Source organism: Salarias fasciatus, chromosome 16, assembly GCF_902148845.1.
Source record: "Salarias fasciatus chromosome 16, fSalaFa1.1, whole genome shotgun sequence".
NCBI classification, from domain to species: domain Eukaryota; kingdom Metazoa; phylum Chordata; class Actinopteri; order Blenniiformes; family Blenniidae; genus Salarias; species Salarias fasciatus.
The window spans coordinates 9,057,814-9,077,889 of NC_043760.1; the positions used below are offsets into that span (position 1 = coordinate 9,057,814).

Sequence of the window (20,076 nt, forward strand, 5' to 3'; positions counted from 1 at the left end):
AAATAAAGCCACTATTCTCATGGACTAAGCAGGAACAACGATACATAGAAGGTGAACAATTTTTTTTTAAATATTGAATTTAATCATCTTACAACCAACATACATTCAATTACATGATTTAACCACTAAATTATCATATTTTCATGTTCAAAAAATTTTTTTGAGTCAGAAAAATAAATGAGTTGTCCAAAAGCCATATAACTTTATGTAACTATATTGAAAATGTACTGTGTAATATTTTGAAATGATTCAAACACTTTCTATAATTTGTGTGCATAAACAACACATATACAAAAACGTATGAGATGTGTATGTGTACTACATATTAAACAGCGAGTTTTTAAAGTTTTACACCAAAAGCTCTTGTAAAAATCGAGAAGCGGAACTAAGGATTCCTCTAGCTTGGTTTCACACCGGAACAAAATACTGGGAACACGCAATGGCGGCCTCCGTGCTTCGGTTAGGGCGACTGACTCCTCTCAAGGTAAAACCTCTTCTGGACTTCTTGAAGTGTTTTTGCTTTGTGGTTGTTACACGTGAGGCTTTCAGACAGACTCACACGGTCACCGGGAGCTACCGGGACGCGGAGGAGCGGAGCCGCTCGGTCCTGACCCCGCAGGGAAGAGGCCTCCTCCTCCACCGGGGACATCACCTCCAAACCGAACCTTTTGACAGAACGACACCTTTAAACAGAACCTTAGATCAGCACACCGCTGTTATATTAAACCCTTTATCAAAACACCACAGTCCCTCACTTTGAACAGCACACATCAACATATCTAAATAATGCTACAGGTTCACCCTGAGTTGCCTCCTCTGTACAGAGAGAAACTTTATTTTAGATGCTGAGGTTGTAGATAAGTTTGGTGCTGGAGTTTTATATTTAAATCTCCAGTGAGTGACAATAAACATTTCCATGAACTGATTGACTTAAATAAACAACAACGATGGCCCTGGACAGGATGTGATAGTGGGACGATTTGTTCACCAGAGGAACTTTGAGTTTGCTGCACAAGTCAAAGGTCCAGGATGTTGCAAATGTTTTTAAATGTAGCCGTTTTCTGTTAATACCTGCATCATCCCAGTCCAATCTACCTGCTTTAGAACAGATGAGTTGCCCTTGAATGCCTCACAGTCAGTGACACTGCTGTTTGGACTGATCACATACCAGTTTTTACATCCTGCCAGCATATCGAAGAAAGATCTCAAGAAAAGAGTAAATTTAGTTTAATTAAAACACTGCCATCTGATGGTACCTTTTTAGAGGAAATTTCAACAAACATAGAAGATGCTGTCTTCTTACAGGAAGAACCTGCAGAGCCAGACTCAGAGGTTTAGACTTTGTACAGAACCAAACTCAAAAGTGAAGACCTTCTCTTTTTCCGCTAGGAGCTCAGAGAGCAAATGAGAGAAAAGGAGAGTGGTGGTTTACGTTGAAGGATTCTGTTTTCATCTGTATTTAGCAGAGGATTCTTGCGTCTTGCTGTGTGTTCCAGTCCCTCACTGGGAACTGGGATGTCCCGGTGGTCTCAGACACCCGGCTGTGTGCTCCAGTCCTCTGACAGTCTGTCCTTCTCTACAGTGTCTCCGCCTGGACAGGTTGGGGGTCCTGAGCAGCCGTCCAGCTGCCCTGTTCAGCTCTGAGCCTGGTGAACCAGTGAAAGCAGCGAAGAAAAAGACTCCAGCCAAAAGTAAGGCCGTCACGTCATGTTCGAGTTACACTGGCTTCACCGCTTCATTCTGTGTGTGTCTGTACCAGATGTCTGCAACCTGTACCTCAAAAACAGTTTTTTTTACCCACTTTTCCATCACAACTGTCCATGTCTGTCCATCCATCCATCTTTTATACCGCTCTATCCTGTTCAGGGTCGTGGATGCTTATTCACTTCTCTCAACGGGACTCTTATTTCTTCATTAACATGAGATGCATATTTTATTTCACTGGACTATTCTTTTATTTCAGTCATTTGTGTCACCTCAAAGTGTTACAGAATAGATAAAAGCAACATTAAAATCAGATTAAAATGTTTATTTCTTCATGACTTGAGTGGAAGAGCCATATGTGTTTCAGACCTCTGGTCTGTGGAATTAACACCACAGCTTTCAACCTCAGTTAACTCCTGTTTTAGCTGGAAAATGTGCCATAACAACTCACTTTCTTCTCTTCCAGTATTTCTTTTCGTCCAGTGTGTAGATAATCTGCTGTGTGAATGTGTGAGACATAACAGAGTGAGGATGAATCTGTTCTGAAGGTCTTTCGGTTCTCAGTAAGATGAACTTCTTGGTTTCATGCTGTGTTGTAATACATGAGTTGTTTCACTGATCCAGCCTCTTGTCCATCTTAGTGGGGTGTTAGTTTGAATGTCTTAAATTGACTTGGGGACCAGGTTATTTATCTTCCAGGGTGGATCGTCGCTTGGACTTGGATCTACAGGTGTGGGAAATGTGTTCCTGGCTCCATCATGCTCCTGAATGTGGCTGTGGATAAGCCCATCCAGGAAACAATAGAAATGTTCAATTCAGTTCCTGCTGAACTGTGAGAAGAACATTTAAAACTGTGTGAAAAACACTGAAGGAGTATAACCTGTTTAAAGCTAGGACCTCTCATGGGGTGCGAAACATGTGGCCCAGAGCCCAAAATTGGCCTGTAAGATGCTTCAACCTGGCTGACAGGATCTTACAAAGTCTTAAAACTACCCAAGAAAACAGTTAATGGAACTGTGTGATTCCTAATACCTCCCCTGGGGGGCAGCATTGAAAATGGAATCCTGAAACAGCACTGAGAACCTGAATTCAGCAGCAATTTATTCTAGAGATCAAATCCCAGCAATATGGGTCAGTTAAGCTAGTTAAGTAAATGATTTCAGGTTTTCGAAAGGTTTTGAATTCAGGCTGAAGAGAGACGCAGTGGCAGACAGAGTTTAGGTTACACTTTGTTTTCTTGAGGAAATTTCAAATCATAATGCAATTTATCATGAAAAACTGCTTTAAAGTGCAGTTTTTGAAAAACTAAAAGATACTTTGAACTCAGTTGCATGGTCTGATTTTTCAACTTGTAAAGCAGTTTGTAGTTCTGCCTGCTGTTTGGCCCTTGAACTAAAATGAAGCTCCTGGTTCCACAGATGAGTTTCACAGTGAATATCAGTTCTAAAGATAAGGCTATTTGCCAAAACAATCCCACTAAAGGGTCTGTTCCGGCTGCCGGATGACACTACAAAGTGTGAAAATAACACAGAAAACATGTTCTATTCAAGTAGCTGCTGTTTTTATTTATTCTCCAGAGGAAACACTAAGAGAAGGAAGCACAGCACAGAGGTGTGAACTCAAACCTCTGTCACTGCAGAGCCAGAGTATAAAATCATGTTCCACAGAGGAACAGATCAAATCTGTCGGCACATTTACCAGACTAAGTTAAAGCATAGTCATCATCATTCCCATCATCTTCCAGAGTGAAATAATGTAAACGTTTGTTGGTTTTGTTAGAAAAAAAGATATCGAAGTTTCATCCTCATTGCTGGTATATCTTTGCTTTGGAACAAACACAAACCCTGTGAAGTTGTGAGACGCCTAACCTCATTCTACTGCTCTGCTCCTGCTGGATCGCTGTTGAGTTTACATCAGTTTCCTGAAGTGACTTTCCCTTGTTTAACTGCTCTTGTTCCATTTACCATTTTCCTCAGCAGCAGAGGCTCCAGATGAGAGAGCCGCCCTGCTCGCCTACAAGACCAGCGTGTCCTTCCCTCTTAGACTTTCAGAGTGGGCTCCTCCTGCAGCGGAGCCTGATAGCGTGCAGCCTGCAGCCGTCTCCAGCGATCCCCCTCCTCCAGCCGCTGAACCCCTGGTTGCAGCATCAGCCATCGCATCTGAACCCGCTCCTATAGCAGAAGACACTCCTCCATCTGCTGAACCAGTGGTTGCAGCATCAACTATCTCATCTGAACCTGCTCCTGCAGTCGAAGACACTCCTCCAGCCGCTGAACCCCTGGTAGCAGCTTCAGCCGTCACATCTGACCCTGCTCCTGCAGTGGAAGTGGAAGCCACTCCTCCAGCCGCTGAACCCCTGGTAGCAGCTTCGCCTGTCTCATCTGACCCGGCTCCTGTAGCAGAAGACACTCCTCCAGCTGCTGAACCCCTGGTTGCAGCATCATCCGTCTCATCTGACCCTGACCCTGCTCCTGCAGTGGAAGTGGAAGCCACTCCTCCAGCTGCTGAACCCCTGGTTGCTGCAGGCAGTGACAGCGCAGCAGCAGAAGAAGCTCCAGCAGCCACAGCGGACGCTCCTCCCCCGGCTGCAGCCTCCACTCAGCCCACTGAGGCCGCAGGTGATGATTCCTCCTCGTCTTCATCCTCCAGCAGTTCAGATTCAGACTCTGATTCTGACTCGGATGACGAGAGGACAAAGGTGAAGGCAGAAGCAAAAACCTCCTCGCCAGAGGCGGCAGAGTCCACTCCGGAAGCGGCGGCTGCAGAAGCGCCAGAAGACTCAAAGGAAGCTGAGGCCGTTCATGAGGCGGCAGCATCGGCAGAGCCCCCTGTTGCTACCTCTGAGGAGTTAGTGGACCCGGCCCCAGAGGTCCATGCTGCTGCAGGAGAGGCTCTGGATGTGACCGGCCCAGAAGCTTCAGCTCAAGTAGTGCAAGATGGTGAAACACAACCTTCAGAAGGCTTGCAGGCCGCGGCTGCAACTCCAGAAGAAGACCTGACTACCTCTCCGCAAGAAATGCCTTCAGAAGCCCCTGTGGAAGCAGCTGAAGCCGCTGCTGAAGTCGTTGAGGTTGTTGAAGACACCACAGAAGCCGTTGCTGCCCCTGTTGAAGCTGTGGACGCAGCTGAAGCCCCTGTTGAAGCTGCTGAAGCTACTGAAGCCCCTGTTGAAGCTGCTGAAGCCCCTGTAGAAGTGACTGAAGCTACTGAAGCCCCTGTTGAAGTTGTTGAAGCCCCTGTAGAAGCTGTCGCTGCTCCCGTTGAAGCTATTGAAGCTGCTGAAGCCCCTGCAGAAGTTGTTGAAGCCCCTGTTGAAGCTGTTGAAGCCGCAGAAGCTGCTGCTGCCCCTGCTGAAGCTGCTGAAGCCCCTGCTGAAGCTCCTGTTGAAGCTGCTGAAGCTGCTGAAGCCCCTGCAGAACCCTCTGAAGCTCCTGCCGTAGAAGCCGAGGCTGCCGTCCTCGCTGAAGGTCCGCCCTCTGCAGACGTTGCCGAGGAGCTGGTGGACTCTGCTCCCATCATAGCTGAAGCTCCAGGAGAGGAGCTGCAGGCTACAGCAGAGCAGTCTGAGGGTACACACCACACCATCCTTCCCCCACACCTGTCTCTGTCCTCCCTGTCCTCCTGGTGGATTTCCAAAGCCCCTCAGAGTTTCCTTGTGTTCAGGAGTTCACCCTCGCATGTACCACAAGCTGTTCCACTCACGCATTTTTGAAATATGGCTGCATGCTTTAAAATAACTTCCTGTCTCCATCACTGCTTCTTCTCCCATCCCATTGCTTGGCACGTTGTCCTGCATGAGCTGGAGTTATGAACTTATCACCGGCTTTCCATCACCTCAGCCTGGAACACACCACCGACCTCCGCGACGAGCGGGCCGCTCCTTAACCCTCGAGGCCATAGTCATTATGAAGATTTAACATAACATTGCTATTTTACAATCATCTTTTCACACTGAACACGGAAAACTGCATTGAAAGTAGCTCTCTGTGCAGTTTGTTTTCAATGTAATGACTTTATATTTCCATATTTAATACCAATCACAGCAGAGTAACTTTTACAGAGAAAAACCAGCAATTCCACTTGAACATCATCAACTCCTTTTAAAGAGGAAGAACCCTGCAGAACTCCACTCAGAGCTGGAGGCTTTCTGCTGCTCCGGAGGCGAAAAGGAGCAAAACACTGTTTCTGCTCAGAAATACTGAGAGAGTAATCCCCATCTCAGTAATTACCACACACATAAAACCTAGATTCCTTCACCATTGCTGGTTCAGGAGTTATGTTAATATTGACCATGTGGCCGCACAAACGAGGTTTTCAGGAGTAAGTCTCCCAGTGTGAAGCTAGCGACGTGAATCAAACTATTTATTGACTGTAGTTGTAATTTAGTGTCGATTGATGTGAATAAAGACCAAATCCAGTGTGGCTGCTGTGAAGCTGGGAGGTTCTGGCTGATGTGTCCCAGGCCGGTCCTCTTCCCCCCCAGTGCACCATGTGGTCCACACCCCTCCCATCACAAATCCTTCTCCTGCTGTTCACTTTTAGTTTTTCCATACTTTGTGCTTTGCCGCTGCTCACACAACATCTTCACTCCCAGAATGCCTCACTCTGGTGGTTGTTGCTTTGGCGTACTGCTCTCTGTGGCTCATGTTTTTCTATATTCAGTGAGGGGCCGCACGGTGGTCGGGTCAACGTGCCATAGTGCTGAACACTGCCGTAACAGTCTGATTCGTGATAATTACACTTAAGAAGATGTCTGCGCTTTGGGATAAGTTCTTTGTCTCGTTCCTAAGTTCCACCTCACATCGTTCTTTTCACTTTGCCCATCACAGTTTCTCACCAGCAGTGATTCAGAAGCAGAGCACCTTTCAGTCTTCTTAAATAATATTTCTGCCTCTGACCTCTGTCCTGTGTAGGGTTGCAAAGGGGTGGAAAATTTCCCAAAAATTTCCATGGGAATTTTGAAAAAAAATTGGAAACTTTCCATAGGACTTATGGGATTTTACTTGGAATTTAGGGTAACTCAAGGAAAGGCGTTGTATCCAAGCATAAATATTTGTTTTGCTATGAGCAGATATCCATCCAAAGTAATGCAATATGTTTAAAATCAAAATTCTACTTGAAAATAAATCAATTGTCAAGTGGTAAATATTTTATGCAACAGTCACTTCTTTCACTGAAAACATGAATGTTGAGTTAAGTATTGCTCATCCCCCTGACTCAATCCATTCAAACATCAACAAAATCCTTTCCCCTCATCCAAAAATCCAAAGTCACATTATTGAAAGTGTTCAATGAAAGGAGCTCCTCTCCCTCCAACAACCCCCATCCAACATGCAGATAAATGAGAATCTTCCCTCTGGCTGCTCAAGCCGAGAATCTGTGTTTTAGCTGAATCCTTTAAGGCAGTGGGCTCTTCCTGGATCTCATCAGCATCTTCCACGGTCACTTCCTCTCCAGTGTCACTGTCCACATCTATATTTAAGTTCTCTATTAGGATTTTAGTAAATTCCTGGTTTTCAATATTTATTCCCCTAAATTCCTGTTTATTCCCATAGAAAGTTTCCAACTTTGAAAATTCCCTAAATGTTGCAACCCTGCTCCCACGGCCTCCAGACATGAAATAATTAGTTTATCCTACTTTTTTATTTTTGTGGCTAATTTTCACTTGGACATGGACACATAATGTCTTGCTGCTCATTTTCTTGCTTCATTTGTATTGTGCGCATTGATGTTGCTATCATGATAAATTTGTCACGGATATCATGCAGCCCTACATATAATGTCTGTGTGTTTATAAAACAATGGTTGTGATGCAATAATGTTAAAGTTACAGGTAATGATCCCTCTGTTGGGCTCGACTGTGCCAGGTACGGTTACTGCTAACGCTAATGTTAGAGTGCACAGGTTTGAATCCCTGACAGCGGCTGGACGAGCAGAACCTGGGACTGGGAGAGGAAGCAGGATCACAGATGTTTGTAAAAATGCTCCCACAGCCCTCTTTGTGTCCGAGCAGTTCCTTACCGCCGGTGTAATCCTGCTTCCCGGAGCCACCCCCTCGCACCTCGGTCATTAAAACTACCACTTGTTCGATTCTCTCCTCCTTTTAACTCTGTTCTGCTCTTTCCTGAGAGGTCTGCTAATGACGAGTACAAATGTGTCTCTCTGTGGAACGACGTGTTTTCTGACACTGTTTAGAGCCTCGCTGTGGCAGCATGCTGAGGAGTTTTCCATGTGGATTTGGATGCATCTCATTAATCGGAAAGCCTGTTTCCCACACACTACCATCATTTTTCACTGGTTGCTCTGTTTAAAATCTCTTTACGTTGACCCCGCAGTGCGTTACGGTCCCGATATTGGCTGCCTTGGTGCCTGCAGGCCTGTTCCTCACATTGCTTTCATGATCCTTGAGGCTTTTCACACCAGTGTGTCTCCACACTGTGGCCTGAGGGAAACAGAGCCAGCCTGTAGGAATTACACCGCCGTAAACTGGCCATGTCAGCTCGTGCTAATATGTTAATGTCCCGGCCACTCAAATATCTTTACACACACTTAGGAAGCTCGCCGTATATCTGTTCTCGTGTTCAAAGGCTCTGTAGTACACTGCAGTAAGAAGCTGATTTCCAGTCCTTCAGGATGATAGCTCTCACCTCCCTGTGTCTAACGGATCTCTTTGTTGTTGCCCTTCCTGTACAGAGGCTGCAGCCGCGGCGCCTCCGGAGCCCGAGGAGCCTTTCGACAACAGCACATACAAAAATTACCAGCATCACAACTACAACCCCTACACATTCGCAGACCTGGACCTAGAGATGGCCAAGTTTCGTCTCCCCCAGCCCTCGTCTGGAAGGCCCTCGCCCAGACACTAGAGGAGCTCCCCTCGCTCAAACATGTTCAGGCCTCACAACGAAGCCGATTGTCTCCCACGTCTGTTAAAATTCTCTGTTATTACAGTACTATAATAAAGAATTTAGTCTGTGTTTCTGCTGTGTGTTGAGTCTTGCATAAAGGGTCTGTGAGCTGACAACGTTTATAAAAATACCACATTTCCATTGTTCCATTGTAATTTACCTGATGCTTTGCACAAAATACTGTGGTTCGGCACTCTGAGCTCTCAGCTACAGTCGCAGTGGTTTCTAATCTGCACACTAAAAGATGCTTTATCTGGTGTGTTCAAGGCTGTATTGAGGCCACTTTGTTCTTTCTACATTTTTACAGAATAGCATGACATATATATGTCTGTGGGGACCGGGCCGAAGAGAATAAATTATAATCAAAGGCAATTTAATTAATCCACAATTGTGTCAGGCTTATTCCTTGTAGGAATTATGTTATTAATTAAAATTATCCAATAAATTTGAGCACAAAGCCATGAGTGTGTTTTTTACTGCCTATATATTCTGTGAGAATATCATATCCTAATACCTTAAAATCTAATAAACTTGTTAAGAGAATGGTTCAGTTGTGTCTGCAAAGATATGTTACATCCTCTTGAGCCGAAGCTGAACACATTTGTTAACCTGCAGGTTCACCTTAACAGGTGAGCAGTCCATCGCAGGACAAAGTCTCAAAGATCTGTGGAAAAGAAACCAAGAAAAACCACTGCAAACTCTACACAGGACATCTGACTCCAACACAAAACTCATCATTTTTAATATTTAACATTGACTGCAATTCTAGGAAAAGGCGTTTTTCGGGAAGTTGGTAATAATGGCTCTCTTTGGTTACAAAGCCATGGCAAACCGATAGTCAGAGATCAAACACGTCTTTTAGGCTGTTTTTCTGCATTTGGCGGTCATTTGAACTGAGCTGAGTGTACACATGGTTGATCCAGATTTCTATTTTAATGCTTTTCGTTTGGACTCACTCAGCCTGCCTGCACCTAAATGAGGCCTTAATTATCTGAAGTGCGCAGGAATAAATATCTGGCATGCATCAGTGATTGTATTTGGCTGTTAATGTTGGTTAGAAGATGTAAAAATAGCGCCTGTGCCGTGAGAGAGGAGCGTCTGTCCCGCAGAAACACGCAGCGGGGCGTGCGCAAGCTCCCACACTGCAGGACGTCATGTCTCCGCCCACCTCATGAATATTAATGAGCTCAGCGCCCCTGCGTGCCCCTGCGCGATGACGCAACACGACAACTGCGGGTCCCGATTGCTGCAGCCGCTTGTCAGTGTGACGAAGATTGGCACTCAGGTAAGCTGTCACTCAAAATCCCTCTTTTTCCGTTCCCTATCAATCAAACAATCTGGGCCGCACGCTAAAATGCCCCGGGGCGAGCAGCGCGGACCGAGCCCGGCCAGCCGGGAGTGTTTACGGGAGGGGAAGTAAAAGCGGCGGAGCTCCGGGAGGAATTAAAAAAAAAAAAAAAAAGCCGTATCGCAGGGAGGGGGTGTAAAAAAATATGTCGGCGTTTTGGGGGCAGAGGAGGATTGTGGAAAAGCAAAGGGCGAGAGCTCGAAGCAGGCCCGACAGCTGGAGGGGAGGGAGGGAGAGAGAGGGCAGCTGTCCCCGCATGATTGATTGACTGATGGGGGAAGGATCGGAGGATCAGCCGGGGCCAGCGACTGTGCAGCCGACGCTTTTGAACCAGCACACACAGTGGACACCAAGGCACATCATTTTAGGATTTAGCTGATAAATGCGAAGCGTCTGATGCGGCGTTGTGAACCGAGTCCGCAGCGGCTCCCATTTCGCTCCCCGCTAGCTCCCCTAGCTCCTCTGTCGGCAGTGATTTGTGTGCGACTAAACATGGCGCTTTGAAACGAGGCTGCTCACACAGATGCAGGCGGCATTAAAAACAGTTTTAACTCCGGTTAGCTCCCGCTGCCGCTAGCCGCGCGCTAACGGGGGCTCTTTAAGCGGAACCAGACGGAGCGCGTTAGCTTCGGCTAAAGCTAACTGCGGCTGTGCTACATGCCGCCTGCTCGCCGCGGACAAACAAAGATGAAGCCAGCCACATGCTTGAGTTTCATTTAATGTTCAGGACGAAGAGGACACTCAGCTGACCTCAGACACACACACACACGCACACGCACTATTCCATGTTCAAAGCATGAGGCGTGCAGCTAGCAGGGGCTAAATGCTAAGTCGTGGTGGGTGTGCGGGGAGAAGGAGCAAACTAAGGCAGAAATAATCTCAGACTTATTCAAACAGAGCACCTCGGAGGATTGATATCAGTCTCTTCTTGGTGTTTCGCTCTGGCCTGGATGGACTACATAGAGCCAAAATAGAAATAAAGTTGTAACAGTACTCCACTATCCCAGCAGACAACATTATAAACCTGATGTACCACATTTAGAAATACTGTTTTTGCTAATGCAAGACTAGGAATATAAATTCACTAAAGCTCACGATTCTATGCGACTCAAGAAACAATGTCCATGATACGATTTTTCCAACAATTAAAAAAAATATATTACAAATTGTTACTGAAATCTTTGTAATTATTTCTGTTCAGTCCAATACTGTATGTTCTTGTCTTTTTCAGTACTGTATCAAATTACACTTCTTTTTATTCCTGAGGTTGTTATGGTAACTGACTGAAGGCACACACTCAGGCACATTTACTTTTCTTTTTAAAAGAATAACTTAAAATATTGTCCTAACTAAAACTCAAGCATAATTTTAAAACATTTCACAAACTGAAAAAAATCTATTCAGTAAACAAAGTAAATGAAAGGCTAATTCCAATTTTTTGCATGTTATTTTGGCATCCACTATTTTCTAACCTCAAAAGGTCAAAATGCTGTTCAACCTCCGATTTAAAGTTACCTGAGGCCACAGCTTTAACTCTGGCGTTGTCTACACCGATTGTCTTGCCGCTCATGTGAGACATTTATCAAAGAGGGGGCGTGCTCAAAAACTAGATTTTGCCCGCTGCTGTTTGCATCGCCATGCATGCACATACTCATCGGTTTTAAATTGATGCATCCTTACATCCCTATGCAGGACATCTGTTTGAAAAATGCTGAAACCGATGAAAACAAAACCTTCATTTCATCCCTGCAACAGACCGTACCAACCACTCATCCTTCCACCTTCCACTGTTACGTCTTGTTTCCTCTGCTTAAAGCAGTCTAACTGAAGTTATGTCTGTTGTGTAGGTTGGCCACCTGTCACTGCTTTCTATAATGAGCCAGTGTGTGCAGCATCTGCAGTGAACGTGATGGCAGCCCAGTCGCTTTCCATAGACAAGTACCCCAAGGGAGAGCAGCAGGTGGGTGGCAGGGGCAAAATGAAGGCCGACACTGTAGGGCCACACCACATCACTTAAACATGTGTCCCATGGCATGCAATAAATAAACACCTAAACATGTGATGTGTATTTTGGGTTTTGTCCTTCAAATAACAGTGCTCTTTCTCTCTCTGGACCCAGTTTGGCCGTTTTTCTTTTTTACTTTGATCACATGTGCGTCTCATGTTTTTTCCAACTGTGTAGTTTGTTGACTATGTTGTTTTCAGCAATTTTCCCTTCATGTTTGTGCCTCTGACTTCTGTCGACCAGACTTTTTGACCACAAGCACAAATGTTGTCAACACAGTCTTAGAGCAGCAGGATGAGTATCGGTTTATTGTGTTATGTTGACGTCTGACTCCAGACTAATGAGCAGTAAATGCTAAATGGGTCATCAAATGCGGACCTCCCGATCACTGTACCATCGTCGAGTTGATCCCACCACCCCTCAGTATCTCTACGTCTACTGAGTATATCTGCTGAAGTGGAACATAACTGCCTAATATAAAATATACCATTTCCTAAGGCAGTGAGCCCACCCGCCTCCTCACTCGCCGTGTTGCTAAAGAAAGATCTACATTTATACTTGTGCAGCAGCACAGTCCCCTTCAAAGAAGCTGCCGTAATTGTTCAAGGCACCATATTTAGGCATCCTGCTGTTCTTACATCAGTCTGAGTATCATGTTAGGGGTGAGTTTGTCTGTGTACCTCGCCAATTCAGAAACAGTGTCTCATGAAAGCATTGTGAAGGCCTATTTCTTCCTTGTATTTTTGTCTGAGCTTATGTAAATTGCTTACAAAACATCTTTATTCAAGTGCCAGATTTGGGGGTGTCGAGAGATGAAGATGGTCTATGACTAATGAGACATTTTCCGCCCCAAGCAAGCAATTATTTTTAGCCCATTTGTGCTCAATCTAAGTCATTGTTAGGCCCAGTCACATGGCTGAGGATGGGATTTGTGCTCCTGAAAGAGGCTGCGCTGCTGCTGGTAGGCAGACGTGGTGTGAAGAGGAGAGACTTGGCCCCTGATCAGTGAATGGAGCTTCACTGAGACCACAGTCACATGTTCCGCTCGGTTTCCAGGCATCAGATGATGCAGTCTTAAATACCTCTGTTCACTGGAGATTCTCCCACAGTTCATTTTTACATGTGTAGCCATACACATAAAAAGCAGGAATGCAGTGTTTCTGTCTCATGAGTTCTTAAGTGTCTTTCTCGTCATCTCACCACGTTGAAGTGAGGCTCGGCCTTTCTCCATTCGGTCTCATTCAGCCGCCTGTCTCCTCGTTCTCTGCAGATGCAAGGTGTGTTAAAGGCCGACACTAACCCGGAGCAGAAGTTTATCGAGGCCACGTTGGTAGAGGTTCCCAGCCCGGCCCCCGCAGAGCCACAGACCCCCATGGACGCAGACAAAGCCTCCATATATCGGTATCAGGCACCAGCATTCACACCACATCCTTCTCATTCCAAACTCACTCTGTTTCTATCTTGTTCAAGTGGCTCTGCTGCTGCGTGCCAGTGTGTAATTTTAACAACTCATTTCACGGCTCGAGCTGCTTCTTAAATAAACTATTTTAATGGTTTTATTGGAATTTCTCACATCCCGCTTTATCATCTGACTGCTGCCTTTCACTGCAGCTGATAAATATCAGCTTCCAAACCCACTGCTGAAATCCCAGAGAGAAGTGTCCGTCGATCTCAGAGTAGACAGATGTTCACTCATGCTGCTTCACCTGTTTGATCTTTTGGAGAGAAACTCCCAACCATCATGTTGGGGGCAGTGGTAGCCTCGAGGCTTTGAGGAGCAGGCTCAGGGTCAGAAATTTGCGGGATTGATTCAGACAGGTCATCACTGAGTCCCTGAGCATGACCCTTGACCCCCATCAGCCCCCTAGAACGCCTTAATGTATCTGCACCTCTGCACCCTAGAAATAAGATCAGTAAATGTGGGAAAATCAATTTCCACAAAGGGATTAATAAAGTGAGATTAGTTTAGTCGTGTTTGCCTGAACCGTGTGTCGCACCTCCCCCAGGCATCCTCTGTTCCCTCTGCTGGCCCTGCTGTTCGAGAAGTGCGAGCAGTCCACCCTGAGCTCCGACTGCATCACCTCAGCCAGTTTCGATGTGGACATCGAGAATTTTGTCCGCTGCCAGGAAAAGGAAGGGAAGCCTTTCTTCAGCGAGGACCCTGAACTGGACAACCTGGTGAGACACCGCAGCACGCTGGAGCCAAGAGCTCACGCCTCTCAGCCTGCAGAGAGATGGCTGACCTTTCGCCAGTTCAGAAATTTGGAGCCAATTTATTGTTTCTGGTGGCTGAGCATCATTTTCTAAATATATTACCCACAGGCATTTCCACCACATATTTTGGATTATACTATGTTTTCTCTCACGGTACTGAACATCTCTGGTTCTCCAGAGATACTGTGTTGTGGATTAACTCTCAGAAGGGATAAAGCCACGAGGCTTTATCTGTAACTGTGTAACTCCACCGTTACAGTTGTGATTAGCAGCTACTGGATGAACTTAGCTGAAGTTGCTGCCAAAGGAAGTCGATGTTCCTTATCTGTTTGCACTGAATGACGAATCTGTTGAATGAAGACAGGAAACCTGTCAGGGTGAACACTGAGTCTGTAGTCCGGCTCATGTTTTGTGGGTAAATAGTGCAGGACTGCACAATACAGAAGAAATCTAATATGTGGTGTTCAAATTCACAATATGCATGTCACAAAAGAATGAACAGTCACCCTGCATGAGTCCAATGTAGGTTACTGAAAATCAACCATCTTGGTCATTTTTCTCACATCATGTTACCTGATGAGTGTTTAATGCTGATGCATAAGATGTGGAAACAAACTCCTGAAACGAGGTGAGACTGAATGATGGATAGACCAGAAGTTCGCATGAAGGGGAAGCATGGAAACAGGCTCCGGTGGTCTTCATGAACGGAGGAGTTTCTCTTCCATCTGCAGATGGTGAAAGCCATCCAGGTGCTGCGGATCCACCTCCTGGAGCTGGAGAAGGTCAGCGACTTGTGTAAGGACTTCTGCAGCCGCTACATCGCCTGCCTCAAGACCAAGATGAACAGTGAGACGCTGCTGAGTGGCGAGCCGGGAAGCCCCTACTCCCCCGTACAGGGCCCGGCCCAGAGCTTCTCCCCCACCAAGTCCCAGGTACGCCTTTAGATGATCTGTAGACTTCGGCACCAAACACACTCCGGTACCGGCTGGTGATCGATCATGATGACTCCACAGACACCCAGCTCCATCTCAGGGACCATCAGTCCCCAGGGTCAGATCGTAGTGCCAGCCTCGGCTCTGCAGCAGGGCAACGTCACCGTGACGGCCGTTAACCCCACCCAGGTGGTCGCAGGTATGTCACCATGGCATACACCCCCTCCCTCAGGTACTGTACTGAAGCCTCAGACTGTGGTGCAGCTGTCAGACACTGTGAGTTTCATGTGGGACTTGATCTCTTCAACAGCAGCTTTCTTTATACCGTGTGTGTGTGTGTGTGTTGCAGGTGCCACAGTGTACCAGCCTGTTACAGTAGTCACTCCTCAGGGCCAGGTGGTCACACAGGCTCTGTCTCCAGGAACAATACGTGTCCAGAACAATCAGGTAGAACCACCCAGCTTCAGTCTGTTACTCATTATCAGAGAAATGTCATGTCTTTCCCGTTAAATGCTGTTTCCACAGGTAATCGTCTAAAAATTTGACAATCTGTCCAACAACCATGGCGGTATCAGCAGTGGTCTGGCAGAGCAGACAGAAGCTGCTGTGATGTTTGAAGTCTGCAGTCACAGCCGTTTTATCATCAGTCTGTACGAACATCCCCCCCACTGTTTGGAATTGATCAGCTTCTACTTTTACTTCGGAATGTGCGTACATGTAGGCACAACTCTGACTACAGTGTAGCGGGAGAATAGTGGAGCTACAAGCAGACAGCAGGTGCTCAACAATCTGAAACGCCACATAAACCCTCGGTTTCCTTTGATTAAAGAGGCTCATTTAGTAATTTTATCTAGTTAGAAACAGACGTTTTGTATGTGGTGTTAAAGCCTCTCAAAGACGACTGAGACAGCTGTTTGAAATGTACAGAAGTACTTCTCATAAGGACAAGCTCGCTGATACGTCCCTGGCTATCAGCTTCAGAAAAGTTCCTCGATTTCGCCTGTTTGGCATGATGGTGAAAGAAGGGAAAAGTCAATATTTATAAAGATTGCTATTGTGATATCGAGTTAATTGGAGGCATTTCTGGAGACAAATTACAGAATTTAGAACCTTTTTGACACACTGGTGGTAAAATGAGGCCTAAGGTCTGCAGGATGTCAACACACCTCGGTTCACTTTCCTCTGAATCAAATCTGCAAAATGATGAGACGTATCAGGAAACCCCGGTACACTTCATGACTCATCAGCTGGTTTAAATGTTCCATTAGATGTAGCTTTTCTACACACTGTCTGTCCACAAACCCTCTCCAGACGTGGTTCTTTCACAAATTGGTGAAGTGTAAATTTTAATTGTGAAATTTTTACAACCTGCTGTGGCCAATTAAAAATAAACATGAGGCTACAGTTGGCCCGCGGGCCGCAGTTTGGACATCTCTGTCTGAGAGAATCGTGTCTTGGACACGTGATGAGCACAGGATGTTCTAGCTAGTTTGTAGAGAGGATTGTGACAGAAAACACACTCTGGGACTGGGAGTCCTGCTCATCAGACTCGGGTTTACATGAGTCGACAAACAAGGAGAGTTCAGAGAGCCATGCGGCGCGATCAGAGCAGGAAACCATCTAATGACCCGTTAATCTGTACAACTGTGTTCTTTAATCAGCTGCTCTGACACTGAAGGTCCCTCATTATCTTCTGCTCTCAGCTCCAGCTGCAGTTTCACCAGGACCTCAACCTCTTCAACCACGACGACAACTCCACCAAGAACAAGCGGGGCGTGCTGCCCAAACACGCCACCAACGTCATGCGCTCCTGGCTCTTCCAGCACATCGGGGTGAGCGAGCGAGTGACCGGCTGACTGAGCGAGTGACTGACTGATGAGTCCTAACGCCTCCCCTTCTCTCCTGCAGCATCCCTACCCCACAGAAGATGAGAAGAAACAGATCGCCACTCAGACAAACCTGACACTCCTTCAGGTCAACAACTGGTCAGTATTGCACACACACACACTCTCACATTTTGAAGCTGACTGTGATAGTGTGTTGGCAGGACCTCAGAACCGGAGTGTGAATCCTGTTTTCCAGGTTTATAAATGCACGGAGACGGATCCTGCAGCCCATGTTAGACGCCAGCTCCTCCGAGACGCCCAAAACCAAGAAAAAGACGCCTCAGAACCGACCTCTGCAGCGTTTCTGGCCCGACTCCATCGCAGGAGGCGGAGGCACCCAGCAGCAAGTTACCATGCCAGACGGTAGGCAGCCAAAGCCCCTTTATCCTCACACTCCCCACAAAGAACGGTTCGTTCTCTTGCTGGGTGACTCCAGGCTTCAATAGCTAAAATCTGTGTCACCTGACTGCAGCCTTTTGCTGCAGCTCAAACCCAGTTGGAAATGATTAAGTCCAACCGGCAACAGTCTCAGAGAAAAGTCTGGACAAACTGCTTTTGGTTTGTTTCATATGTGGAGAATACGGTTCAGTGTTATTTACTTAGCAATAAATAAAACACAACCGAGAAGACCTCAAACCGAAAGCTTCAGGAAGTTAAACAGCTGTGGAAAAATGTTTACCGTCTTGATAGTCACCTTTGTGGTTCCTTAGAATCTTTTTCCAGTGTTTGAATTGACCTGATATCGGTGTTCATCAGGTAAGCTGCGACCATTTTTGCATCTTAAATAGCCCAGAAAGCAACATAAGTCCGGCCAGCTCCATTGGTTCTTTATGCCGTTTTATGCTGAGAATGTCCGAGTCGACGTTTCCCAGCAGGTAGTTGGATTTGACTGGTTCGTTTGCTTTCGGGGGCGGGGCTTAGCCACAGATCAGTGGTGGCAGTCTGCGTGTCCCGCGCTTCTAAAGCTGTCGCTGCCTCCAGGTACCATGGTGACGATGAACGTGGAGAGCCTGCAGAGCCTGACGTCGGACGGAGCCACGCTGGCGGTGCAGCAGGTGATGCTGGGAGGCCACAGCGAGGACGAGTCGGGGGACAGCGGGGACGAGGACGACGACACAGACATGGCCGGGCTGGGCCTGGACAACAGCGACTCGTTGCAGTAGAGGGCAATACTGTCCCTCACACACTGATCCACATGTAAACACACACACACACACACACACACACAGACAGGACGTAGAAAGTCCACAGCAGGGGTGTCAAACTGTTTTCAGTCCAGGGGTCAAATAACAGCATCTTAACTCCGTGTTTTTCTCGTTTGTTATTGTGCAGTCAAAGTTACACAAAAAAAAAAAAAGAAAAGAAAGTGTCGCAGTGTGAAAAAGTTTACATTTATTTCAAAACCATTACAAACAACAAAACAAAACAAAAAAAAACTGAACACACGGAAAACTTGTTGAACGGTAATTTCAATATTAATGCGCCAAGAAAGCGTCCAGAACGCGACGGCGCCGCTTGATGCTCGTCACTGATGAATCAGCTCAGGACTGAATCACTGCGAATCCTCCACTCGGCTGTTTCTGGCCCCCAAACCGTATGTTTGACACCCCTGCCCTTCCGGCACACACACACACACACACACACACACACAGGTTTACACAGAGCACAAAGAAGCAGAGGACCCGGGGCTCCTCCACTCTTCCACGGCCCCCTGCTGACGGGCAGTTTGCGCTGCGTCTGTGTACATCAGGAGTTTCATTTCAGAAACTCTTCTTTTTTTTTTTTCTTTTTTTTTTTTTTTTTAATTATTTAGTCGATGTAGGCGAGTGCACTTTTTGTATATTTAAGCTAAAAAGATTAAATCAAACAGAAGAAAAAAAAAGTGTTAAAAACACGTGAAGCAGATTTGTATGCTCCGTTATTAAATGTGGACTGATCTTTTTGTAATATCTCCCGCCTCCTCCTCCCCGTCCACTCTTTTCATTCTCATTTTGGATGCCAACACTTTGAAGTTGTATCTGTAAGGGTTTGTCTTCACTTTTTTGCATGCTTGTGTTTTGAGTAGATGTGTGCACTCTTATGACTGACTCCACGGCTCCGCAAGGCCGAGCGGCGCACAAGTTCAGAAAAGGAAAAGAGGAAAAAATGAGGAGAGATGCTTATTTTTATATACAAACTACGAAATGAGTGTTTTTCTTTCAGTTTGTGTTCTCCTGTTTTGTAAGGAATATTTATGTACAGATTCATAATTGAAGCTGGTCGCCCTGTTTTCCAGGGTTTCTTTGAAGTTTTCTACAAAAATTGAAAAGAAAAAGTCATTGAATGGTGATGAAATTAGCTGTTTAAATTGGTTTTAAACTTCCGATACTAACAAGGCCTTATTGTGTGTGAATTCTTGCCAAGAAGCACAAAAAAAAAAAGAAAGAAAGTGTGACCTTTGATCAAGTCGCTCCAAAAGACACTAAAGTGCAGAAGCTGTGGCGTGTGGCGGCACGGCGGCGAACCCGCAGGCGTCCCGGTCGGCGCGCAGCACGAAGCACAATCCAAACACTATGCTAACCTTACAATCAGTCTCAGCTGGGAGCGGACAGGACATCACCTCCAACTTTTATTTATCTACACGGACATGCTGCTGCGCTCCAAACAGCACAGCTGGACTTGTTAAAGACTCGCCCCCCACTCTCTCTCACACACACACACACACACACACACACACACCCGCACACGCACACGCACTACAGACACATGTAGTGGCAGATTTATCGATCTCCTGAGATTACTGCCTGTTGTTTGAAGAACTGTAGTATTCCTGTGTTGTCTGTCTCTACTTGCAGTGATGTATCCCTCTTGTAAAGCAGAGTCTTGGGGGTGACTCCGGGGGGGAGGGAGTGGTCCGACTCCGGGGGGGGGCCCTGGCTCAGCTCTCGGTTCTTGACTTGCGCCTGTTTGCTTTTTATGAAGCGTTGTTCACTTTTCTCTCATCTGTTTTGCCTTAGAGCTTTCTATTTTGGAATAAATGATGCCTAACTCTGCTGCCATGTCTCTCTCTGTCTGTCTGTCTGTGTGTGTGTGTGTGTGTGTG

General features: G+C 46.2%; 2 protein-coding genes across 6 annotated transcripts; both read left to right on the forward strand.

The window, feature by feature from the left end:
• Positions 1 to 418: 418 nt before the first annotated feature.
• ndufv3 (NADH:ubiquinone oxidoreductase subunit V3) lies at positions 419 to 8,678 on the forward strand. Its single transcript, XM_030111738.1, has 3 exons — positions 419 to 484; positions 1,583 to 1,691; positions 8,398 to 8,678. The coding sequence occupies exons 1-3, from the start codon at positions 440 to 442 to the stop codon at positions 8,565 to 8,567; spliced, it is 324 nt and encodes a 107-aa protein (XP_029967598.1). The 5' UTR covers positions 419 to 439; the 3' UTR covers positions 8,568 to 8,678.
• Positions 8,679 to 9,814: 1,136 nt separating this feature from the next.
• Positions 9,815 to 20,026, forward strand: pknox1.1 (pbx/knotted 1 homeobox 1.1). Of its 5 annotated transcripts, none has more exons than XM_030111733.1 (11): positions 9,815 to 9,894; positions 11,805 to 11,917; positions 13,233 to 13,363; positions 13,969 to 14,140; positions 14,908 to 15,108; positions 15,190 to 15,340; positions 15,458 to 15,555; positions 16,812 to 16,940; positions 17,017 to 17,093; positions 17,191 to 17,357; positions 17,976 to 20,026. In XM_030111733.1, the coding sequence occupies exons 2-11, from the start codon at positions 11,867 to 11,869 to the stop codon at positions 18,155 to 18,157; spliced, it is 1,359 nt and encodes a 452-aa protein (XP_029967593.1). In that variant the 5' UTR covers positions 9,815 to 9,894; positions 11,805 to 11,866; the 3' UTR covers positions 18,158 to 20,026. The 5 variants fall into 5 exon arrangements, with proteins under 5 accessions (XP_029967593.1, XP_029967596.1, XP_029967597.1 ...); XM_030111736.1 differs by having other exon boundaries at positions 15,190 to 15,307; XM_030111735.1 differs by lacking the exon at positions 9,815 to 9,894 and adding an exon at positions 10,756 to 10,888.
• Positions 20,027 to 20,076: the final 50 nt, after the last annotated feature.

Coding starts and splice junctions, on each gene's coding strand:
- ndufv3 (XM_030111738.1), top strand. CDS start 440: ATGGCGGCCTCCGTGCTTCGGTTAGGGCGACTGACTCCTCTCAAG. Junction 485..1,582: donor GGCGACTGACTCCTCTCAAG/GTAAAACCTCTT, acceptor CCTTCTCTACAG/TGTCTCCGCCTGGACAGGTT. Junction 1,692..8,397: donor GAAAAAGACTCCAGCCAAAA/GTAAGGCCGTCA, acceptor CTTCCTGTACAG/AGGCTGCAGCCGCGGCGCCT.
- pknox1.1 (XM_030111733.1), top strand. CDS start 11,867: ATGGCAGCCCAGTCGCTTTCCATAGACAAGTACCCCAAGGGAGAGCAG. Junction 14,141..14,907: donor ACCCTGAACTGGACAACCTG/GTGAGACACCGC, acceptor TTCCATCTGCAG/ATGGTGAAAGCCATCCAGGT. Junction 15,109..15,189: donor TCTCCCCCACCAAGTCCCAG/GTACGCCTTTAG, acceptor ATGACTCCACAG/ACACCCAGCTCCATCTCAGG.